This window comes from Cetorhinus maximus, chromosome 20, assembly GCF_964194155.1.
Source record: "Cetorhinus maximus chromosome 20, sCetMax3.hap1.1, whole genome shotgun sequence".
NCBI lineage: Eukaryota > Metazoa > Chordata > Chondrichthyes > Lamniformes > Cetorhinidae > Cetorhinus > Cetorhinus maximus.
In genome coordinates, this window is record NC_135898.1 from 38033484 (window position 1) to 38058504 (window position 25021).

General features: G+C 42.9%; 1 protein-coding gene across 1 annotated transcript in view; it reads left to right on the forward strand.

The window, feature by feature from the left end:
- Positions 1 to 25021, forward strand: part of ipmkb (inositol polyphosphate multikinase b) — a 104587-nt gene that overhangs the window by 5762 nt on the left and 73804 nt on the right. Inside the window, exon 2 of the mRNA XM_078565915.1 lies at positions 21089 to 21174. Within this exon, the coding sequence (XP_078422041.1) occupies positions 21089 to 21174 (86 nt within the window). The remainder of the gene's footprint in view (positions 1 to 21088; positions 21175 to 25021) is intronic.

A 25021-nucleotide genomic window follows, 5' to 3' on the forward strand; every position in this document is an offset into this window, starting at 1 on the left:
AGAGAATTCCAGCTTAGAATCCTGGCAGTTAAAAGAGAGATGCCAGTAGGTGAGGCAGGACTTATTCCCAGATCAAAACCCAGTGGGGAGATGTTTAAATTACTACAAGCTGTTCCAAAATTTTAGGAACAGGATGTTGAAGAATTCTTTATTTCATTTGAGAAGATAGCTGAACAGATGAACTGGCCAAAGGAAAACTGGACATTGCCCATGAAGAGCAAATTGACAGGTAGAGCACAGGAAACTTATGCTTTACTGTCTCAGGAGGTTTCTAGGGATTATGATGTAGTGAGAAAGATCATTTTGAGTGCATATGAGTTGGTTCCTGAAGCGTACAGACAAAAGTTTTGAAATTTAAGGAAGCAGCCTGGGCAAACTTACATTGAATTTGAAAGGATTAAGCAAAGTGGGTTTTACAGGTGGATACATATGAGCATTAGGAAACTACCTGTGAAGCGCTCAGAGAGACCATTCTCTTGGAAGAATTTAAAAACTCCCTATCTTTCTTTAATAAGAACCCATGTTGAAGGCCGAAGGGTTGCAACTGCTGGACATGCAGCAGCAATGGCTGATGATTACGAGCTGATCCATAAAACAAAACCTTTTTTCCATCACCCCCATAAAATTGAAAAAGATAGAAAGTGGGAGAGTGAAAGGAAGGCAAGTAGCTAGGTTAAAGAATGGATCGCTGGGCATACCTTGGGATCTCCTCCCCAGATCAGGAAGGAAGGTACTGAGGGTGGAGGTGAAACTTGAAAGCCTAAGTGTTTCCATTGTAATAAAGTGGGACACATTAGTTCAGAATGTTGGAAGTTGTGTGGGAGCCCATTGCCCTTACTGAAGTTTGCAAGAGTGAGTCCGAAAAAGGAACTCAAAAAGAAAGTGCCACGGATTGAATTGTAGCTTTAACTACAAATAAGGGTCTGGAGGTAAACGCTGCTGTGAACACAGGCGAAGTGATTAAGGTAGATGAGAGATATAAAGGGTTTTTGTCTAAAGGAAAGATAACCCCCTTTTCATCAAATGACGCAGCTAAATTCATAACTATATTAAGGGACACAGGAGTTACTCAAACCCTTTTGCTGGAGAAGACCTAGTTTTCCCTCCAGAGAGTTCAGTGAAAGCTAAAGTATTGGTAAACAGGATAAGTGGAGAGTATAGACCGGTTCCATTGTACAAAGTGCAATTGGAGTGTGATTTGTTGTCTGGATCAGTGGTTGCGGGAGTGGTTAAGAAATTACCCGTGGGTGGAGTTGATTTACTCCTGGGGAATGATTTGACAGGAGTGAAGGTTATAGCTTCGCCCATAATTATGGAAAGTCCGAGAGAAGCTAAAGAGATGGCGCAGTTACAAGAATAAGTTCCTGGTATTTTTTCCATCGTATGTGGTGACCAGAGCAATGGCTAAACAAAGTCCTTCACCAGAGGTCAAAGTGATACCACGAGCCGATGTTAGAGTAGCTGAAACTTTCTTCAAGGATGAGGATAATTCAAAGGAAGTGTTTGGCAGGTCTTTATTAATTGAGGCTTAGAAAGCAGATCCAGAGTTAAACAAGTTAGCACAGTCAGCTCACACTGAAGCTGAGGCAGAAGTAGTTCCGGAGGGCTATTACATTAAAAACAGAGTTCTGATGAGGAAGTGCGGACACCCTCACAGACTTGCGGATGAGGAATAGATGATTGTTTATCAGATAGTGGCACTGCCCAAATATCGTAAGATATTGCGAGTAGCACAGGTAATCCCAATGGCAGGACATGTAGGAATACGGAAAACCCAAGCATCGATAAACAGGCATTTCACCTGGCCATAACTTCACAAGGATGTAGTGCAATTTTGTAAAACGTGTCATACATGTAAGGTAGTAGGTAAACCTCAGCATGAAATCAAACCAGCACCTTTAATACCCATACCAGTTTTTGAAGGACCATTCAGTCGGGTATTAGTAGATTGTGTAGGACCGTCACCCAAAACGAAAGCAGGACATCAGTATATCTTTACAATCATGGATATGTCAACCCAATTTCCAGAAGCTATTCCTTTAAGGACAATTACAGCTAATGTGGTGGTGGAAAAATTAACTCAGTTTTTCACTCGTTATGGCCTACCAATTAAAATACATTCTGACCAAGGTTCGAACTTCATGTCTAAAATTTTCCAGGACATAAGCAGCAGTTTGGGTATCAAACAAATAAAGTCTACTGCATATCATCCACAGACAGAGGGAGCTTTGAGAGATACCATCAGACTCTCAAAACTATGATTAAGCCCTATTGCCGTGAATACCCAAAGGATTGGGACAAAGGATTAGATTTCTTACTATTTGCTACTAGAGATTCTCCAGTTGAACCTACTGGATTTAGTCCATTTGAATTGATTTATGGCCATGAAATAAGAGGTCCATTAAAAGTGATCAAGGAAAAGCTCCTAAAGCAGAAAGATGAATCCTCCGCGTTGGATTATGTGTCCATGCTTCTAGAAAGACTCACGAGAACATGTAAAGTAGCACGAGATGGCATACATACATCTTTATTAATCTTAATAAATGAACCAGTGTTGGCCGCCCCTGACTTACCAAACTTTTAAAAATGGTAATTGATGTTAGTGACTTGGGGGTAGGTGCAGTCCTATTACAAGATGATAAATTAGGGATAGAGAAGCTGGTGGGGTACTTTTCCAAGAAATTAAATCAATATCAGAGGAAGTTCTCTACAGTAAAAAAAGAAACTCTCGCATTGTTGTTGCCTCCTTAACTCTTTGCAGTCTGACATGATAACAAAGAAACACTAATCTACACTGACCATAATCCGCTGGCGTTCATTGAAAAGTTTAATACTCGAAATGCGAGACTGGTTAAAACAATAGACTCTATCTAAACATTCAATGTAAAGATTGTTCACGTTGTTGGCAAAGATAATGTGATTATGGGTGCATTGTCCTGAGTGTAAAACAAGTTAAGTAACTAAAACAAGTTAAATAACAGTTAAAGGGGTAAGAAATGCTGAAGATTGTATAAGGGGGAGGAAGGATGAATGGAAGTGAGTCTCGAGTTATGTTGTCCATGTGTCACATACCTTGTGACAAATACTTTTTGAATTGGTGTTTCATCTCTTTTAAGGGTGGAGGCATGTAAAGAACATATCTTTTTATTTCTGTTGGACTGTGGATTAAAGCTACAATGGCTGGAGTTTGAAGGACATGTCTCCTGGAACAGTGTGAGGGATATATACAAAGTTGTTGTCCTGGAACAGAGTGTGCCATGAAAGACAGGATGGTGCCGAGGAGGAGTCTGGTCTGATGGGGAACTGCCTGGCAACAAGCTTTAATTGGCTCCTGACCATGGTTTGTCTGAGAGCAGTGTAGCAGAATAGTTCCTAGCCTGAAAGGAAAAAGACCTAAAACCACCTCCTGTGTAAGATTCCAGTAATTCTGCAATTAATAGCTAGCTGGCTTTTTCTCCTCGTACCTCTATAACCTGCTCTCTCTCTGAAAACCCCTGTCAAGAGGCAAAGGGGAAAATCACTGTTAGAGCCATTGAAAGGGAAGTGCTCAACCAGTGAATTAAAGAGTGAAAGTGCTGGGAAGACCACCTCGTGTCATCAATAAAGAACTGAAGGGAATTTGGTAGGCAGTGATCAAAATCAACCCATTGAATCTTGTACTCCGGGATTGGTGCTATTGAACTGTTTTATCCCATCCTTAAAATCTGTGTTTTTGTGTGTCTTATGTGTCTTGTATGTGTGTATAGGGATTTAAGAAGGGGTAGAGTTTAGGTTATAGAGTTAGAAATTAGCAGTTCATATTTATTTCCTTTGCAATTGTTAAAGAAAATTTGTTCAATAAACATTTATTTACTTATTAAGCTTACAAACCTGGTGTTTGTATTTTGTTAACCTAAATTAAATAATTAGGTGGGTTGATCAAACTTTTTTACATTTGTCGTGGCTCGGGGAGTAGTGGGGCTTGATAATGCAGCACACTGCCCCCAGTAAGTCGTGACAGTGCCTTTGAGCAGCATAGCAACTTTGTGTTTTTCAAATCTAAAAGGTAAAAATTCCCCTCCCTCAGAAAAATAAGATAAACCCTTCCATAACAATTGGGTGAGGCAGGGACTAGAGTCGTCACACAAAAACACAAATACCTGGATAAACTCAGCAGGTCTGACAGCATCTGCGAAGAGGAATACAGTTGATGTTTCGAGTCCGTATGACCCTTCATCAGAACTAAGGGAATAGAGAAATGAGGTGAAATATAAGCTGGTAGAGGGGGGTGGGACAGGTAGAGCTCGATAGGGGGCCAGTGATAGGTGAAGTCAAAGAAGAGATTGCCAAAGATGTCAAAAAGACAAAGGGGTGTTGACAGTGGTGATATTATCTAAGAAATGTGCTAATGGGGACATTAAGGGTAGCAAGCAGGACAAGCTAGTGGCAGATGGCCCTAGTGGGGGTGGGGTTGGGGGAAGGGATCGAAATGGGCTAAAAGGTGGAGATAAAACAATAGATAAAAATAAATTTAAAAATAGGTGGGAAAAGAAAATATATTTGTAAAAAAAAGGATAAATTATTGGAAAAGGGGGATCGGAAAGGGGGTGGGGATGGAGGAGAGAGTTCATGACCTGAAATTGTTGAACTCAATATTAAGTCTGGAAGGCTGTAAAGTGCTTAGTCAGAAGATGAGGTGCTGTTCCTCCAGTTTGCATTGAGCTTCACTGGAACATTGCAGCAGGCCAAGGACGGACATGTGGGCATGAGAGCAGGGTGGTGTGTTGAAATGGCAAGCGACAGGGAGGCCTGGGTCATGCTTGTGGACAGACCGAAGGTGTTCCGCAAAGCGGTCACCCAGTCTGCGTTTGGCCTCTCCAGTGTAGAGGAGACCACATTGGGAGCAGCGAATGCAGTAGACTATTTTTGCTTTTGTTCTAGCATCCGTAGTGTTTTGCTTTTATAGTAGAGTTGTCACCTTCTTTCACAAGGGTTTAAGAGCAGTAACTGTTGTCAGCATTTTCGTGTCAAGTTCTCTAACCAGTCCAATGCCCTGCTGGAGAGCAAGTGTAACTCTAGAATGTCACCCTCAAACATGATCTGGGGCCAGCATGTTATTATGTGCTCACTGTTTTGGTCAGGGTTTCCGCAGTGGCAGCAAGGCAAGGTTTTGAAGTATCACTTGTACATCAGGTGGTCACGTTGACCATGTCCAGTCGGTATTCTGTTGATGGTTGTCCACAAGCTCTAGGGGAGATTGAAGCCTAGTTGTTAAATTGGTGGGTCAGAGACCATGTGTTTATTTGGCAGGGTGTTTCCTGCCCAAGCTTTCCCCCAGGTTTTGTCAGTGTTATGAAGTTGGAAATGTTTGATTTGTGTCTAGATAGGGCTTTGTAGAGCCATGTGGTCAGTTGGGGGTCTTGAAGGTCTTGGTGGATGGGAAGCTCCAAATTGCTGCTGATATAAGTTATTCCTCTGCTTGTTTCTGTGTCCTGTCAAATGCAGGGAGGGATGACTTTTGAGAGGACTGGTAACCACTGAACTGAAGTTGATCTCAGAGTTCCAGAGATTATCCTCATTACTGAGTGAAGTTGTGTGTCACTGAGTTTGGTATGACGACTTGTGGCCCATGTGGGTGCACTGTGCTCAGCTGTTGCGAAGACCAGAGCCACGGTAGATTTACGAAGGGTAATGGTTTTTGCATCCCACCTTGTGCCGGTGAGTTTGCAAATGATTATTTTTTAACTATTGAATGGCTTTTTCAACTATGCCCTGGACCAGGCTAGCGCCGAGACTGAACCAGACAGGGTGTTGAGGAATGGAGTTGAGGATATTTGAGCTGGACAGGGTGTTGAGGAATGGAGTTGAGGATGTTTGAGCTGGACAGGGTGTTGAGGAATGGAGTTGAGGATGTTTGAGCTGGACAGGGTGTTGAGGAATGGAGTTGACGATGTTCGATTAGAAAACAGAGTCTTGATAGAGGAGTTCTTCAAAATGTTCTCTCCATGTCATTCTGACACATGACACCAGACTCCTGAAGCAACTGCTCTACTTGGAACTCGGATCGGGGCAGGAGACTCTCAGGAGGTCAGCAGAAGTACTTAAGGGATGTCCTCGAGGTATCCCTGAAGTGGTCAAACATACCTGTCGACTCATGGGAAACCCTGGCCTGTGACTGACCAAAATGGAGAAGGCTCATTTGGGAAGGCACTGAACACATCGAGAGACTTTGTCAGGAACGTGCAAGGGGAAAGTCAAGATGTTGGAGGGAGCACACAAACCTCCAAGCCTTCAGGCACCACCTGCCCCACATGTCTGAGTCTGCAGATCATGCATTGGACTTACCAGTCATCACAGTATCCATTGAGCTGGAGTAGAAGCAAGTCACTCTCGATCCCTAGAGACTAGGGACTAGAAGAAGAATATACCTTCATCTGCCTAGTCTCTAAAGTCTCCATTTCCCTTCCTAATGCTCTCTGCCTCTCTACCTCTCTCTCTTCCTTAAAGGCAATCCTTAAAACCTATCTCTTTGACCAAGCTCTGGGTCATCTATCCTCATACTTATGTGGCTCCTTGTCAAATTTTGTCCGAATGCCCCAGCGAAGCACCTTAATTTTGTTGCAGGTGCTATATAAATGCAATTTGTTGTATGTTTTAGATAACGTAGTCTCTGTTGAAATTATATAATGTCTAAATTCTTTTATTAGTTGAGTTTCCTTACAAGGGGAACTTGTACGTTTGTTTTCTGATTCTGACACTGAGCCTTATTTAAGTAACATGATTTCTGGCTGAAAGGTGGGCAGGTGAAAGAAAAAGCAGAAAGTGCTGGAAGTACTCATCAGATCAGGTGGCATCTGTGGAGAGAGAAACCACATTAATATTTCAGGTTGATGACTCTTCAGGACTGAGGAAAGATAGAAATGTAATAGGTTTTGAATAGGTTTTGAGCAAGTGAAACGGGAGAGGGGGAGGAAGAACAAAAGGGAAGGTCTGTGATAGGGGGATAACAGGAAGTGATTAAATGACAAAATATTTCGTGATGCAGAAGCCAAACTGAGTGTTAAAGGGTGAAGTAAGGAAACCAAAGGGCTGGAGAACTGTCTCTGCATTAGTTAACCTGATAAAAATTTCATTCCCCTCTCTTGTTTTATTCTCCTCATGGAGAGGGGACAAAGTTTTTTCCCCCTCTGAAGAACCATTTTTGGTTACTTAGTTATTTGCAGCCTCTGGTTTGCCATTCTGGGCTGGTCTGTCGTTATTTGGTGGGATGGCGGGGGAATTCTTTTTCTTGAATTTATCACCCTTATCGTTCCTTCAGGTCTTGGCTGTGTCCTGGGTTGTGGCACTCAGTGTCCCCAGTACTTTGCATAAGGGGCTGCCCTTCACGTATGAGTCCAGATAGTTGCTTATGCTTTGTCATTAACTGTAATCACGCAGATTTACCTGACTGCATCCTAGGGTAGTATCTGTCCCATATGTTATAAAAAGGATTATTTGATGCATCTGTTTGACTTGAGTCTGATAATTAAACGCCAACCGTCACCACTGGTACATCATAACTGAGCCAGACCTTGTTGCCTTCTATATATTCACATATATTTCCAGCAGACGCTATAAAGCCCTAGTTAGGCCATAACTAGAGTATTGTGTTCAGCGTATAAGATTATGACAGGTTTGGATAAGGTAGACAAAGGAAAAGCTTTCATTAGCTGATGGTACAAGGACTAGGGAAACACAGGTTTAAGGTTTTAGACGAGGTGCAGAGCGGGGAGAGGCATGAGGAAAATCTTTTTTACATAGTGTTTGGTAATGACCTGGAACTTACTTCCTATAATGGTGGTGGAAGTGGAGACGGTCAATGATTTGAAAAAGAAATTGGACGCTTGAGGGAAATAAACTTGCAGGTCTATGAGGATAGAGTGGGTGGATGGGACTGATCAGATTGCTCTGTGCAGAGTCGACATGGACTCGATGGGCTGAATGGCTTCCTTTTGTGCTGTAAATGACTCTGTGACGCATATGTCACTATGCTTAGGAGAGAGAAGCATGCGTGTCTTATGTTTTAATCGTCTACCATCCCCTCTCCCAGTCTAGTGGTGCTCATACTAAGTGCTGCATGTACGGTGTTGAGAAGGCTAAAGTCATTGTCTGCAGTACCAGCTGGACTAGTCTGTTGGCTCCGCTGTCCTATTTAATCCCAAGCTGACCTTCCTGCATGAATGAAACCGGATGGACCACCCGGCATCGACCTAGGCACCGGAAACGACAAGGCAGTTGCAGCCCTGTTGACCCTGCAAAGTCCTCCTTACTAACATCTGGGGGCTAGTGCCAAAATTGGGAGAGCTGTCTCACAGACAAGCCAAGCAACAGCCTGACATTGTCATCCTCATGGAATCATATCTTACATATAATGTCCCAGACTCCACCTTCACCATCCCTGGTTATGCCCTGTCCCACTCAACATTGCCCTCAACATTGACCCTGGACCCCATGAAGTCTCATGGCATCAGGTCAAACATGGGCAATGAGACCTCCTGCTGATTACCACATACTGCCCTCCCTCAGCTGAAGAATCAGTGCTCCTCCATGTTGAACACCACTTGGAGGAAACACTGAGGGTGGCAAGGACGCAGAATGTACTGTGGGTGGGGGACTTCAATGTCCATCACCAAGAGTGGCTTGGTAGCACCACTACTGACCGAGCTGGCAGAATCCTAAATGAAATAGCTGCTAGACTAGGTCTGTGGCAGGTGGTAAGGGAACCAACAAGAGGGAATAACATATTTGACCTCACCCTCACCAACCTGCCTGCTGCAGATGCATTTGTCCATGACAGTATCAGTAGGAGTGACCACCACGCAGTCATTGTGGAGACAAAGTCCCGCCTTCACATTGGAGATACCCGCCATTGTGTTGTGTGGCACTACCACCATGCTAAATGAGATAGATTTCGAACAGATCTAGCAACTCAAGACTGGGCATCCATGAGACACTGTGGGCCATCAGCAGCAGCAGAATTGTACTCGAACACAATCTGTAACCTCATGGCCCGGCATATCTCCGACTCTACCATTGCCACCAAGCCAGGGGATCAACCCTGGTTCAATGAAGAGTGCAGGAGAGCATGCCAGGAGCAACACCAGGCATACCTAAAAATGAGGTATCAATCTGATGAAGCTATAACATAGGACGACTTGCGTGTCAAACAGCATAAGCAGCAAGTGATAGACAGGGCTAAGCGATCCCACAACCAACTGATCAGATCTAAGCCCATGCCCTGCCACATCCAGTCGTGAATGGTGGTGGACAATTAAACAACTCACTGGAGGAGGAGTCTCCACTAATATCCCCATCCTCAATGATGGAGGAGCCCAGCGCATCAGTGCAAAAGATAAGGCTGAAGCATTTGCAACAATCTTCAGCTAGAAGTGCTGAGTGGATGATCCATCTTGGCCTCCTCCGGTGGTCCTGAGAATCACAAATGCCAGTCTTCAGCCAGTTCGATTCACTCCACGTGAGATAAAAAATGGCTTAAGACACTGGATACTGCAAAGGCTGTGGGCCCTGACAAGATTCTGGCAATAGCACTGAAGACTTGTGCTCCAGAACTTGCTGCACGCCTAGCCAAGCTGTTCCAGTATAGCTACAACACTGGCATCTATCCGGCTACGTGGAAAATTTCCTAGGAATGTCCTGTACACAAAAAGCAGGACAAATCCAACCCGGCCAATTACCGCCCCATCAGTCTACTCTCGATCATCAGTAAAGTAGTGGAAGGGGTCATCAACAGTGTTATCCAGTAGCACTTGCTTAGCAATAACCGGCTCACTGGTGCTCAGTTTGGGTTCTGCCAGGGCCACTCAGCTCCTGACCTCATTACAGCCTTGGCAAACATGGACAAAAGAGCTGAACTCCCGAGGTAAGGTGAGAGTGACTGCCCTTGACATCAAGGCAACATTTGACAGAGTGTTGCATCAAGGAGCTCCAGCAAAACTGGAGTCAATGGGAATCGGGGGAAAACTCTCCACTGGTTGGAGTCATACCTAGCACAAAGGAAGATGGTTGTGGTTGTTGGAGGTCAGTCATCTCAGCTCCAGGACATCACTGCAGGAGTTCCGCAGGGTAGTGCCCTCGGCCCTCCATCTTCAGCTGCTTCATCAATGACCTTCCTTCCATCATAAGGTCGGAAGTGGGAATGTTCGCTCATGATTTCGCAATGTTCAGCACCATTCGCGACTCCTCAGATACTGAAGCAGCTGATGTCCAAATGCAGCGAGACCTGGACGACTTCCAGGCTTGGGCTGACAAGTGGCAAGTAACATTCGTGCCCCACAAGTGTCAGGCAATGACCATCTCCAACAAGAGAGAATCCAACCATCGTCCCTTGATGTTCAATGATATTACCATCACTGAATCCCCCACTATCATCATCCTAGGTGTTACCACTGACCAGAAACTGAACTGGACTAGCCATATAAATACTGTGGCTGCAAGGCCAGGTTGGAGGCTAGGAATCGTGCAACAAGTAACTCACCTCCTGACTCCCCAAAGTTTGTCCACCATCTACAAGGCACAAGTCAGGAGTGTGATGGCATACTCTCCACTTGCCTGGATGAGTGCAGCTCCCACACCATTCAAGAAACTGGACACCATCCAGGACAAAGCAGCCCACTTGATTGGCACCACATCCACAAACAGTCACTCCCTCCACCACTGACGCACAGTGGCAGCAATGTGTACCATCTACAAGATGCATTGCAGGAATTCACCAAGGCTCCTTCGACGGCATCTTCCAATCCTACCACCGCTACCATTTAGAAGGACAAGGGCAGCAGATAGATGGGAACACCACTACCTGGAAGTTCCCCTCCAAGCCACTCGCCATCCTGACTTGGAAATATATCGCTGTTCCTTCACTGTCGCTGGGTCAAAATCCTGGAACTCTCTTCCTAACAGCACTGTGGGTGTACCTACACCACATGGACTGCAGCAGTTCAAGAAGACAGCTCACCACCACCTTCTCAAGGGCAATTAGGGATGGGCAATAAATGCTGGCCCAGCCAGCAAAGCCCACATCCCAAGGATGAATATAAAAAAAAATCCCTGTGCTCACTAGCCTACATTGGTTTCTGGTCTTCAAATTTAAAATTGCCTGGCTCGTGTTCAAATTGCTCTGTAGCCTCACCCACACTATCTCTGTAACCTCTTCCAGCCTTAACCGAGATCTCTGCGGTACTCCAGTTTTCTGTGAATGATGATGTGACCACTATTACTATTGCATTCAAGAACAAGATGTCACCTGGTGGAATGGTTTCATAGGGTAGCATTATGGTGTGGCCAGTGTGGTTGTAATGTTTTCTATCGTTCTTTAACAGTTTTAACCTGGGCAGTGTATTAGTCCTTGACTGGCTTATTACAGAACTTTGGGAGTCATAAAGCACTTGAGTATGTGTGTGTTACTGTAAGCAGCACTATTGTTATGATCCCCATCTGAGATTACCCCTGGACAAGCCTGATCCCAGTGTGGAACCCAGCTTGATGGATGCTAATTTTTATTTGTTTGTTTAGATGTGTGGAGAGTAGCTACTGAACAGAGTCACTGGAGTCAGCTAATGAACTTTCAACGAAAGAATAAAACATTTACTCAAGAAAAGATGAACTATATTACAATACTCCTTCACCCACAATTATTCCTATACAGATATATACAAATTTGTGAGGATAATACAAGTTACATAAGCTATCTTATACTCTAATGTCCACAATAAGTACACAGTCCATGTAAATCTATGGAACCCTGTGGTCAGACACACCACACTCTGAAACCAAGTGATAGATGCCACCTCAACCAGATGCTATGGATCTCTCCTCAACTCCTCCCAGATGCTTGTCGCACTGTGAGGCAACCAGTCTCACTGCACTCCGTCTTTCACACAAGGGTTTCCAATCTCCACTTTTCAAGACCTTGCTTTAGAATCTTCTCTCAAACCGACGCTCAGATGCCTTCCGCAAGGGTTCACCTGTAAGGTTTTGAACTCTCCTTCCGATGTTCCTCTTCCCTGGGTCACCGCATGCATTCAAGCTGTCTTCCACGATCTCTCTCTCTTACTGACTCAGCCGTCAACAGTACACTACTGCTTCACATGCCCATAGCAAAGAGTTATAGACCTTCCGTTGTCTCTTTGGACCTTCTTGCCTCTTGCAATCTGTCCTCACTTTAAATCTGTTTTCTGCAACTTTTGTCTCTTTAAACCTGAAGCTTGGAGCCTTTCCCACTGCCCCTCACTGTTAACTTCATCTAACATTACCTTTTCCAGGTTCCTGTCCTTCCTTTGACTAGAAGGTCTTCTTTGGACTTTCCCCTCTTCCACTCCCTTGGATTTTTTGGGTTTTTTCTTTAGCTTGGGACTGGCTATTTGCCCATCGTGCTCCAGTCTCTCCTGGCAACTACTTTCAACCAACTTTGGCTAGGAGCTGGCTATCTGCTCCTCCTAGGTAGCTTCTGTATGGCAGCTGTCTTCCAAATCAGCTGAACTCCAACAGCTTCCAAAACAAAACTGCTGTCTTTTTTCTTGTGTGTGTGTGTGTGTGTGTGTGAGGGACTGCCTCTCTGGGTCCCGATTGCTAGGCAACAGTCCAATTCTTCTACCCTTCTCTGTAGGAGTCATAAAATTCATGAGAAATGCAGGCACCTTTTTAAAGCGAAACTAAAACTCAATTTGACCTTAACACAGATATAGAAATATAAACCAAGCTTAAACTTTAAAGCTAAAACTCATTCCTAACACCCACAAATACAAATATAACTTACTTAAACTGTCTCTATTTTCTAACACTATATGTCTGAAATCAGGTACTGGGTACAGCAACTAAAAGCCTATGTATATTTAGTATGATTCAGTGATCAATCAGTTCCAATGATCAAAACCTTTGGTGTTAGTTGTGGCTCAGTGTGTCGCACTCTTGGCTTTAAGCCAGAAGCTCTCATTCCAAAGGCTGGAGCACTAAATCTATGCTGAGGCTCCAGTAGAGTGCTGAGGCAGTGTTGTTTTGTGTCTCAGATGTATGTGAAAGATTACATGGTCCTTTTGAACAAGTGCAGGGAAGTTCTTTAGGTGGCCTATCCAATATTTGTCCCTCGTATCACTTAAGAACAAAAGTTAGTAATTGATCATTATCACATTGCTGTTAGGGGGAACCTTGCTGTGCCCAAATTGGCTGCTGTGTTTTCTACAACACTTCAAAAGTGGCTATAAGGCATTTTGGGACATTCTGAGGTTGTAAAAGCCACAATGTAAATCTTTCTTTGCTATCTCTTTGTTGTATCTGGAAGCTGTCAAAAAATATGACTTATTTTCTGAAACATTACCAAATTATGTTCCCCAAATATTGAGTGAGATTTTAATTGGAATAGATGCAGTTGGTACAATTTCTGATAATTTTGGGATATTCTGGGGTTTACTTTGAGGAACTAAATTCCCATTTTATGTTCACTGTAAATATGGAACAGGCTTATGCGCAGAAACTGCTATTTAGAAATGGTGTCCAAATTGTCATACAATGCCCCCTTTATTTATGTTAATCAACTGTTCGCGTCCTTTAATGTTAGCTGAATGTAGCTGAATTTGCTTTGCTGGGTTTTGATTGCTTTGTTCTAAAAGGCAAATTTTAAGTGTTCAAATTTCTCCCGAGTACATTGAAAAGAATGATAAACTCCAGGGTATGTGAGGCGATAAACTGCAGATTTTCTGCTTTAGTGAATTTTAGTGCTGAACAAGAAAAGATTGGTGTGCTCAAGGAACTGGAGCTCACTCACCCACACGTACTGGTTTTTACATTCAGTGTCGGTGTTGAGGTCAAGTACAGCACAGCCAGTTTCAGCCTACATTTATGTTGGTTTGGGTGCCATGCTAGTCCTGGCACACTGGCATTTTACAGCTGGCACCTTCCACAAAATTAACTTGCCGGATTTGTTAAGACTGCCGGCCAGGTGGACCCTGCCACCCCTTTTTTTTTAAAAGCTAATCCTTCTTTCTTGCTCCCTTCGTTTTGTTGGATGCATGATTCTCAGGCGTCAGCATCTGTTGACACTAGCGTAGCTATAGATCGAAGTTACCTATGTTCTGTCTGAACATAACAACACCAATCACTGAAGTACATCATCAACCTGTGAAGCTTTAGTAAATAAGAATGGGAATAGCCTACTCCGCCCCATGAACCTGTTCTGCCAATGAATTAGATCATGACTGGTCTTCCTCATAACTCCATTTCCCTGTCATGAACCATATACAGTGGGCTTTTTGCAAATTACTTTCTAAAAAAAGATAGTGATCATTAAAACCCAAAATATAAAGAAGCCTTGAAATGTGTTCATTGTACAGTGAATCTAAAGTAAAGCTTTTGTCTCTAGTGGGTCCCTTGAACCTAGTCACAAAACCCTTTATGACCCAAAGCAGTTTTACTTACTCTCTGAGACAAAAAAGTTAGTGCTATAGAATATCCTGGAAACAGGGAAAATGCTGGTTTCTGATCAACATCAAAGTACTTAGCCTCTCTATAATAGCCACTCATGAAAGTCGCATGTATTTCCCCACTTCTGATATCGGGTCCCATGTAGGTGTTTACTTCTCTTTCCTGTTTGTCCTTTCTCTCCATTCCCAACCTTGACTAAGAATTCTACTTTTGGGAAGTAAGAGTATCCTACTCATTACTTTGGGGATTTCTAGCCTCAGTCCTGCTTAAATGCACACAACCATTTTGAAATTTGACAGCACAGAAGGAGCCCTTTGCACTTAGCTTGCAGTGTTTCAGAGGCTTATGTACCCTTTTAAAAAAAATAGTTGTCTCTGCCTCAGCTGCTCGCTCGATTCAGCAAGAATTCTGTGTTCCACGTCTCTCCGTGTAAGGTTAAATATCTTAACCCCACTCCTCGTTCACTTAGTGACAGTTTTCAATTGATGTCTCCTCATCAGTGACGTCCCAATCAGAAGAAATCATCTTTCTCTATTCATCCCATTGAAATTTAATGGGAATTAACCTACACAGTGCTCCCTTTGTTTTTAAGATCTTAGCCTTTTTCCTTATCTTTCGATCTCATAGTATGGGATCCTTGGGGAAGAGAGATTATAATGTAATAGAATTTTACATTGAGTTCAAAAATTATGTACTTAAGTCAAAATTGGAGCCCTGAAATCAAATAAAACCAATTACTTAAGTATCAGGGTCAAGTTGGCTGGGTTAGACTGGGAAATTTGATTAAAAAATACGATGGTGAATAAGCAACTTTGAATATTTAAACAAATATTTCATAAGACTCAAGTCCATTGAGAAATAAGAACTCCATGGGAAAAGTGATTCACCTATGGCACACTAAAGGGATTACGGATAGTTTTAGATTTAAAGAGGTTTCTAATATTTCCAAAAAGAGCAGTAAGCCTCAGGATCGGTAGAGATTTTAGAAACCAGTAAAGGATGAACAAAAAATTGATAGGGGAGAAATAAAACAGTAAACTTGCCAGAAGTATAAAAACTGGTTGTAAGGGCTTCTATAGGTGTGTGTAAAGGAAGGGCAGCGGGGTAAATGTGGATCCCTTAGAGACTGAGGCATGAGAAATTATAATGGGGAATAAGGAAACATTTGACAAATATTTTCTATCTTTCGGCATGGTAGAAGAGACAAAAACCATGTAAAATAGTAAGGAACCAGGGGTCTAAGGAGAGTGAGGACCTCGAAGTAATTAATGTTAATGAAAAAGGTATTGGAGAAATTAATGGACTAAAATTTGCCAAATCGAATGGGCATTGGCACCAGTTCTGGGAAAGTGGGGGCTGTACCATTGGGACGGTCTACACCTGAACCATGTCGGGACCAGTGTTCTAGCGAGCCACATAACTAGGGAAATAGAGAGCGTTTTAAATTAAATTGTGGGGGCAAGGGATCAAATTTGGGAAGATGTGCTAAATCAAAGAACGGAAAAAAGACGAGAGAAAGTTATTAATGTGGGAAATGATAAACAGACCATGACAGGAAGGGACAGAGAGTATAGGGAGTACAAATCTAAGAGTAAATCAGATAAGGCTAGAGGTTACAAAAATAATAGAGGAACAAAACTAAAGGCTCTGTATCTGAATGCACATAGCATTCGAAACAAAATAGATGAATGAGAGTGCAAATAGAAATAAATAAGTATGATCTGACAGCCATTATAGAGGCATGGGTGTAGAATAACATAGATTGGAACCTGACTATTAAAAGGTACGTGACATTCTGGAAGGACAGGAAGCTAGGAAAAGGTGAAGGGGTGGCTCTGTTAATTAATGATGGTATTAGCACATTAGAGAGGGATGACCTATGTTCAGGAAACCAGGGCCAGAATTTTGACATTGGTGTGTGGGGGCGGGCCCGCCACACCGACACGTAAAATGACACGTGGTGACGTCGGGTGTGCGTCTCGATGTCAGCGCGTGTCATTTAGATATTGCGTTCGGCAGACTTGCGCCGGAGGTGGCTGCGCACCCGCCGATCTGTCAACGGCCTATTAAAGCCATTAAAAACCCAATTAAAGTATTTATCAACGCTGCCTGTCCAACCTTAAGGTTGGTGAGCAGGCGAAGAGCCCAAGTGACCTTTGCATTTCAGGAAACCTCATCCACGGATGGGATGAGGTTTCCTGAAGGTTTTATTAAATAAATACATTTTTTTTCCCACAATTCATAAACATGTCCCAGCTCATGTGACACTGTCACACGAGGGGACATGTCTAAATAATTTTTAACTGTATTATTTCTGAACTTATATACTTAATCTTCCTGAGGTGGCTCCGTGCCTCAGGGAGATTTTTGCACTCTTTCGCACGCATGCGCGCCAAAGAACGCAGGCCCCGACTCTCCCTACTCCCCCCGCCTGCACAGGTAGCGTGTGTGCTACCGGCCATGCGTCATGCTGGGCAGGCCTTAATTGTCCCACCCACGTAAAATGGCGGCGCGCAGCCGAACGCGGGTGGCAATTGGCTCTGCACCCACCCCTGACCGGCCCATCCGACATACAGAAAATTCTACAGAATGTAGAAACGGTTTGAGTTGAGATGATAAAGGCAAGCAGTCACTTGTGGGAGTGGTGTACAGACGCCCTAACAGAAACCATACGGTAGGTTGGGTAATGGAAAACATAATGGGAACTGATCAGAAAGGTATGGTGATAATCAAGGGGGATTTTAATCTGCATTTAGACTGGGAAAATCAGATGGGCAAAGGTAGCCTAGATGAGGAATTCATAAAAGATTTTCTGAATAGTTTGAGAACAGCATGTTCTTGTGCTGACCAGAGAGCAGGCTATACTAGAGCTGGTATTGTACAACAAGATAGGATTAATTAAGGATCTCAGTTAAGGCACCCCTAGGTAGCAGCGATCACAATATGATTGAATTTTACATTCGGTTTGAGGGAAAGTGGGTCTAAGACTAGTATTTTAAACTTAAATAAGGGCAGTTATGAGGGCATGAAAGTTAAAGTGAACTGGCAAATGAGGTTAAGGGGTAGGTCAATAGAAATGCAATTGCAGACATTTAAGGGGATATTTCTGAATATGCAGAATAGATACTTTCCAACGAGAAAAAAAATTCTGAGGGGAGGACCCACCATCCGTGGTGAACTAAAAAAAATTAAAGATAGTATCAAACTTAGAGAAAAAGCATATAATTGTGCAAAGATGGGTGGCAAGTCAGAAGATTGGACAGAATATTAAGAACAAAAAAGAATGACCAAAAGATTGATAAAGAAGGGAAAAATAGAGTGTGAGAGAAAGCTAGCTAGAAATATAAAGACAGATAGTAAGAGTTTCTATAGATATTTAAAGAAGAAAAAGAGCTAATGGAGTGTTGGTCCCCTAAAAAGTGAGTCTGGGGAATTAATAATGGAAAATAAAGAGATGGCAGATTAATTGAACTGGTCATTTTAAAAATTAATTAATGGGATGTGGGTGTCGCTGTCTAGGCCAGCATTTATTGCCCATCCCTAATTGCCCTTGAAGAGCTGGTGGTGAGCTGCCTTCTTGAACCACCACAGTCCATGTGATGTAGGTACACCCACAGTGCTGTTAGGGAAGGAGCTCCAGGATTTTGACCCAGCAACAGTGAAGGAACGGTGGTATAGTTCCAAGTCAGGATGGTGTTTGGCTTGGAGGGGAACTTGCAGGTGGTGGTATTCCCATGCATTTGCTGCCCTTGTCCTTCTAGATGGTGGTGGTCATAGATTGGAAGGTGCTGTTGAAGGAGGCTTGGTGAATTCCTACAGTGTGCCTTTTAGATGATACACACTGATGCCATTATGCATTGGTGGTGGAGGGAGTGAATGTTTGTGGATGGGGTGCCAATCAAGCGGGCTGCTTTGTCCTGGATGGTGTTGAGCTTCTTGAATGTTGTTGGAGCTGCACTCATCAGGCAAGTGGGGAGTATTTCATCACACTCCTGACTTGTGCCTTGTAGATGGTGGGCAGGCTTTGGGGAGTCAGGAGGTGAGTTACTCGCTACAGGATTCCTAGCCTTTGTAACCACTTATGGCTAGTCTAGTTCAGTTTCTGGTTAGTGGTAACCCCCAGGATGTTGATTGGGGGGGGGATTCAGCGATGGTAATGCCATTGAATGTCAAGGGGCATTGGTCAAATCTCTCTTTTGGAGATGCTCATTGTCTGGCACTTGTGTGACATGAATGTTACTTGCCACATGTCAGCCCAAGCCTGGATATTGTCAAAGTCTTGCTGCATTTGTATTTGAGAAGTCACAAATGGCGCTGGACATTGTGCAATCACCAGTGAACATCTCCACTTCTGACCTTATGATGGAAGGAAGGTCATTGATGAAGTAGCTGAAGATGGTTGGGCCTAGGACACTACCCTGAGAAACTCCTACAGTGATGTCCTGAAACTGAGATGATTGACCTCCAGCAATCACAACCATCTTCCTTTGTGCTAGGTATGATTCCAACCAGCGGAGAGTTTTCCCCTTGATTCCCATTGACTTCAGTTTTGCTAGGGCTCCTTGATGCTTCAGTCAGTCAAATGCTGCCTTGGTGTCAATGGCAGTCACACTCACCTCACCTCGGGAGTTCAGCTCTTTTGTTCATGTTTGAACCAAGGCTATAATGAGGTCAGGAGCTGAGTGATCCTGGTGGAACCCAAATTGAGCGTCAGTGAGCCAGTTATTGCTAAGCAAGTGTCATTTGATAGCACTGTTGATATCACTTTACTGATGAACGAGAGTAGACTGATGGGGCAGTAATTGGCTGGGTTGGATTTGTTCTGCTTTTTGTGTACAGGATACACCTGGGCAATTTTCTACTTTGCTGGGTCGATGCCAGTATTGTAGCTGTACTGGAACAGCTTAGCTAGGGGCACAGTAAGTTCTGTGCAAATCCCCTGGCCTTTATGGCCCACTTCCCAATGTCCTAAAAGGAGTAGCTGCAGAGATAGTGGATGTGCTGGTTGTGATTGTCCAAAATTCCCTAGATTATGTCATAGTCCCCTTGGACTGGAAGTTAGCAAATGTAATCCCATTGTTCGAGAAAGGAGAGAAAGAATTGGCCTGACATCAGTTGTAAGAGCAATGCTGAAAATATAGCTCACTAAGTGGTAAGGGCATTTAGAAAACCATATAATTAGGCAGAGCTGTCATGGTTTTATGCAAGGGAAATTGTGTTTGATAAATCTATTGGAGCTTTTTGAGGATTAAAACTGCAGGGTGGATAAAGGGGAGCCAGTAAATGGATTTTCAAAAGGCATTTGATAAAATGCTACAAGAAAAGTTGTTCTGAAAGAGAATGGCTCATGGGGTTGGTGGTAATATATTAGCAGGGATTGAGGATTGGCTAAAGGACAAAAAGGAGTAGGAATAAATAAATCATTTTCAGGTTGGCAGGCTGCATTTTGTGGTTTGCTGCAAGGATCAGTGCTGGATCTTCAGTTGTTTACTATAATGACTTAGATGAGGGAATTGAGCGTAATGTATCCAAATTGCTGATGATATAAAGCTAGGTGGGGGAAAAAGTTACGGCAGAATATTTTTTAAATGGTGAGAGACTGTTAAATGTTGGTGTTACGTAGAATTGTAGAATTGTTACAGAACAGATGGAAGCCACTGGTCTTTTGATCCCTTGCAGGTTCCCTGTAAGAGCAAGGACACATCCTACTCTCCAGCTTTTCCCCTTAGCCCCTGCACGTTTCTTTCCCGTATATAATAATCCAGTTCTCTTTTGAAAGTCACAATTGAATCTACCTCCACTACACTCCCAGGCAGTGCACTGCAGATCCTAACCATTCAATTTATTAGCAACTATCTTGTATTATGGTTGCCACTTCTGGATTTCCCACAAGTGGAAATGTTCTCTCCACATTTAGCCTGTCCAGTTCATCTATAATTGTAAAGCCCTCTCCCTGTCAGATTGCCTTTTCTAAAGAAAAATGGCCCCAACTAGTTCAATCTTTCCCAGTAGTTGTAATTTCTGTTCTGGTACCTTTGTGTCTTTAGATTATTATTGTCCTAATAATAACTGGTGCTACCCCATCCCTTTTCAACCAATTCTGCTGCCACTGACAGAGCCAAATTGATGCTTGGTGACTAACTGACAATGCTACTTCGTGTGTTACCTACCAATAGATGCTCCCTGATACAATGACCAAGTTTGGAGCATTATCTACAGTTGTATGATTAACTGCTCCTTTGCATTTCTCAAATATATAAGATCAGATCTTAGTGTACTAATGAAAAAGAATGTGGTGTTGCATATGAGTATTTAAACAAGAAGAAAGTATTGAGACATTTGATTTCTGAATTTTTTATCACAGGAATGTCCTGGCATTGAAAAAGGTATCATACTTTTCAAAAAACAATGGCCATATGTATATGTTGACTGATGTTGCCTTTTTTCGTCCTTTCCTGATGAGGGTTGCTGGGACATTTCATGTCTTCCAATAACTGGTCACAATGGCCTGATGTTCAGAGGATGACATTGAGTTTTTAAGGAGTTTGACTTTGAAGCAAAGGTGTTTATGTAAAGATAGTGGCACTGGAAACACAGAATTATAATTTCATAAGTTTTCTTTTGGTCCTGTTTCTAGGTATGTTGCAGCATCCGGATGGCACGGTCTTGAAGCAGCTGCAACCTCCCCCACGTGGTCCCAGGGAGTTGAGTTTCTACAATATGGTAATGGCTGTTTTGGTAGAACATAGTTTAAGGTGGAATTGACCTGCAGTGCTACTGCATTGAACCTAACATAAGAGTTGCATTCTCTGTTTGAAGATACTATGCTGCCAGGTTGTACTCTGACAGATTTGATGCACTCATGGTTTTTGACAAGGTTGCCATATTCTAGCTGAGCTGGAATACACGTTGGATGCAGTATATATTGGAGTGCAAGCCCACCAATGCTGTTATCATGAGGCCCCTTGATGCAAACTTAGAATCGCTTTGGCAAAGATAGGGAAGCAAATCATCAGTCAACTTGGTTGTGAGATAGGAATTATTTTTTGTGGGAGGGTGGGAAGAAAGAATGGAAAAATCAGAGCCCTCCAGTTTGAATGTTAGGACAGGCTGACAAATGTTGCTTACGTTGGGTAGGAAAGTATGGAGAGAGGGGAAACTCATGTAAACAATTGTGATCAAATTAAATTTATATCAAATTAAGCAATATTCTGAAGGGATTTAGAGCTGTAATCAGCTGAAATTAATTAGTTGGGAATTGAAAGCCTTTTTTATGGGTTATTAACTCAGCAATATATTTGTTATGTTCCTAATGCTCTAACATCGTGTGCATTTCTTGGCAATGTTCCAGTTGTTTACGACCCACATTTGTTAGATCTCTTTGGCTTAGAGATCCTGAACAGAAATGTTAGTTTCTCCGGTGCTGATGTTAATTCCTATCTTAAGTATTTTTATTTTTGGGCCTTGAGCACAGAAAAACAATTTCTGTCAAACACAGTTTACTCATTTGGCCTCTGATTCCCAGCTCTGTATTTGTTATATTACGAGAAATGTATGTTTAAAAACCTCTTTCAAAGTGAATGTTTTGCTACTTTGAGATTATTTAATTATTGGAATTATGGAATAGTACAGTGTGGAAGGAGACTATTTGGTCCATTGAGTCCATGCCAGCTCTTTTGAAGAGGAACCCAGTTTGTCCCACTCCATTGCTTTTCCTCCATATTCCTGCAATGATTTTGTTCAAGCAATTATTCAGCTCCCTTTGGAAGGCTACTGTTGAACCGGTATCCTCTACCCTATCAGACCAACAACCTATATTTATGTAGCATCTTTAACATAGTAAAATATGTTTTGTTAGAACAGAACTTGAGTATTGCTGAGAAAAGAGACATGTCTAAGCAAGACGAGAAGCTTAGACATGTCTGCAATAGTAAAATGTCCTAAAGTGCGTCACAAGAGCGTTATAAAACAAAATATGACACCGTGCTGCATAAGGAAATGTTTGTCAGATGACCAAAAGCTTGGTCAAATAGGTAGGTTTTAAGTGGTCTAAAACAAAATACTACAAATGCTAGAAATCTGAAGTAAAAACAAAGTGCTGGAAAAGTTCAGGTTTGACAGCATCTTTGGAGAGAGAAACACTTAATGTTTTGTGTTCAGTATAATTCTTCTTCGGAACTGGAGTGCTCTGAAGAAGAATCATATTGAGACTCAAAACGTTAACTCTGTTTCTCTGCCAGACCTGCTGAGATTTTCCAGCACCTTCAGGTTTTAAGTGATGTCTCAAAGGAGTAAAGTGAGGTGGAGAGGTGAAGAGATGTAGAGAAGGCATTCAGGGCGTAGGGCTGAGGCAGCTGCAGGCACTGCCACCAATGATGAAGCGATTAAAATTAGGGATGCTCAACATACCAGAACTAGATGAGTGCAGAGATCTTTGGAGGATTGTGGGGCTGGAGGAGATCGTAGAGATAGTGAGGGATTTGAAAACAAGGATGAGAATTTTAAAATCAAGTTTTTTTTTTACTGCTAGTGTAGATCAGTGATCATAGGGGTGATGGATGAATGGAACCTGTTGTGAGTTAGGATATGGGCTGTAGACTTTTGGATGACACCAAGTTTACAGAGGGTAGGATGTGGGAGCCTAGCCAGGAGTGCTTAGGAATAGTTCTGTCTAGAGTTAACAAAGGCATAAAGGAGGGGTTTCAGCAACAGATGAGTTGAGACACGGGTGAAGTTGGGTGATGTTAAGGAGGCGTAAAAAGGCAGTGCTTTCCAAATCATTGATTTCTTGAGTAAAGAAAGTTTTTCCTGGTTTTGTCTCTGATTTTTTTTTTGCAAATCACCTGAAATCTGTGCCCTCTCATTATCGACACTTAACCGTGGGAAACAGTTTCTCTATGTATTCTAACTAAACCCATTAAGATTTTGAACAGTTCTATCAAACCTCCTCTTTTGTTCTCCTTATAGTTATAAGGAAAACAATGACAGCTTTTCCAGTCTGTCCATGGAACTATGATACCTTAGTTCAGGAATTGTTCTAGAAAATTTCTTGTGTACTCTCTCCAAAGCCTTTCACGCCTTCTGAAGGTCTACTGCTCAGAGTTGGACACAATACTCCAGCTGGAGTTGAACTAATGTTTTGTAGAAGTTTAGCACAACTTCCTTGCTTTTGTACTATATGCCTCTCTTTATCAAGCTCAGAATTCTGTATGTTTTGTATGCTTTTATATTGCTTTATTAGCCTTTTTAATAGAAATTCGCTCATGGGATGTTAGCATCGCTGGCAAGGCTAGCCTATGTTTGTTGCTCATCCCTTACTGTGCTTGAGTATGTGCTGGTGAGCTGCTATAGTTCATGTGCTCCCACAGTGCTATTAAGGTGGGAATTCCAGGATTTTGACCCAATCACAGTGAAGAAATGGTGATATAGTTCCAAGCCAGGGTGGTGAGTGGCTTGGAGAGGAACTTGCAGGCGGTCGTGTTCCCATGCATCTGCTGCCCGTGACCTTCTAGATGGGGGTTTGGAAGGTGCTGTTGAAAGAGCCTTGGTGAGTTGTTGCAGTGCATCTTGCAGATGGTACACATGGCTGCCACTGTGCAATGGAGGCCGAAGCAGTGAATGTTTAAGGTGGTGGATGGGGTGCTTTCTCTTGGATGGTGTTGAGATTCTTGGGCATTGTTGGAGTTGCAGTTATCCAGGCAGGTGGCGAATATTCCATTACACTCCTGATTTGTGCTTTTAAGATGGTGGACAGGCTTTGGGAAGTCAAGAGGTGAGTTACTTTCCATAGAGTTCCTAGCCTCTGACCTACTCTTGTAGCCACAGTATTTATATGGCTAGTCCAGTTCAGTTTCTGGTTAATGGCAACCCCCAGGATGTTGATATGGGGAACTTGGCAATGGTAATGCCATTGAATGTCAAGGGACAATGGTTAAATTCTCTCTTCTTGGAGATGGTCATTATCTGGCACTTGCATGATATGAATATCACCTGCCATTTATTCGCCCAAGTCTGAATGTTGTCCAGGTCTCAGGTCTTGCTGCATATAGACACGGACTGCTTCAGTATCTGAGGAATCGCAAATGGTGCTGAACATTGTGCAGCCATCAGCGAACATCCCCATTTCTAACCTTTTGATGGAGGGAAGGTCATTGATGAAGCAGCTGAAGATGGTTTTGCCTGGGACACTACTCTGGCACACTCCTGCAGTGATGGCCTGGGGCTATGATTGGCCTCCAGCAGCCATAACCACCTTCCTTTGGGTTAGGTATAACTCCAGCCAGAGGAGAGTTTTCTCCGGACTCCTATTCAGTTTAGTTTTGTTCAGGCAACTTAATGCCACACAGTCAAATGCTGCATTGATGTCAAGGGCAGTCACTCTCAGCTTCCCCCTTGAACTCAGCTTTGTTGTCCATGTTTGGACCAAGGCTGTCATGAGGTCTGGAGTCAAGTGTTATCTGAAGATTTCTAAATTATGCCCTGTGCCCCTCTAGTCCATGTCAGTAATGCGCATTGGAAACATGGTACTTAACCTTGGGGCACTCCACTGTATGTCCCCATCTAGTCCAAA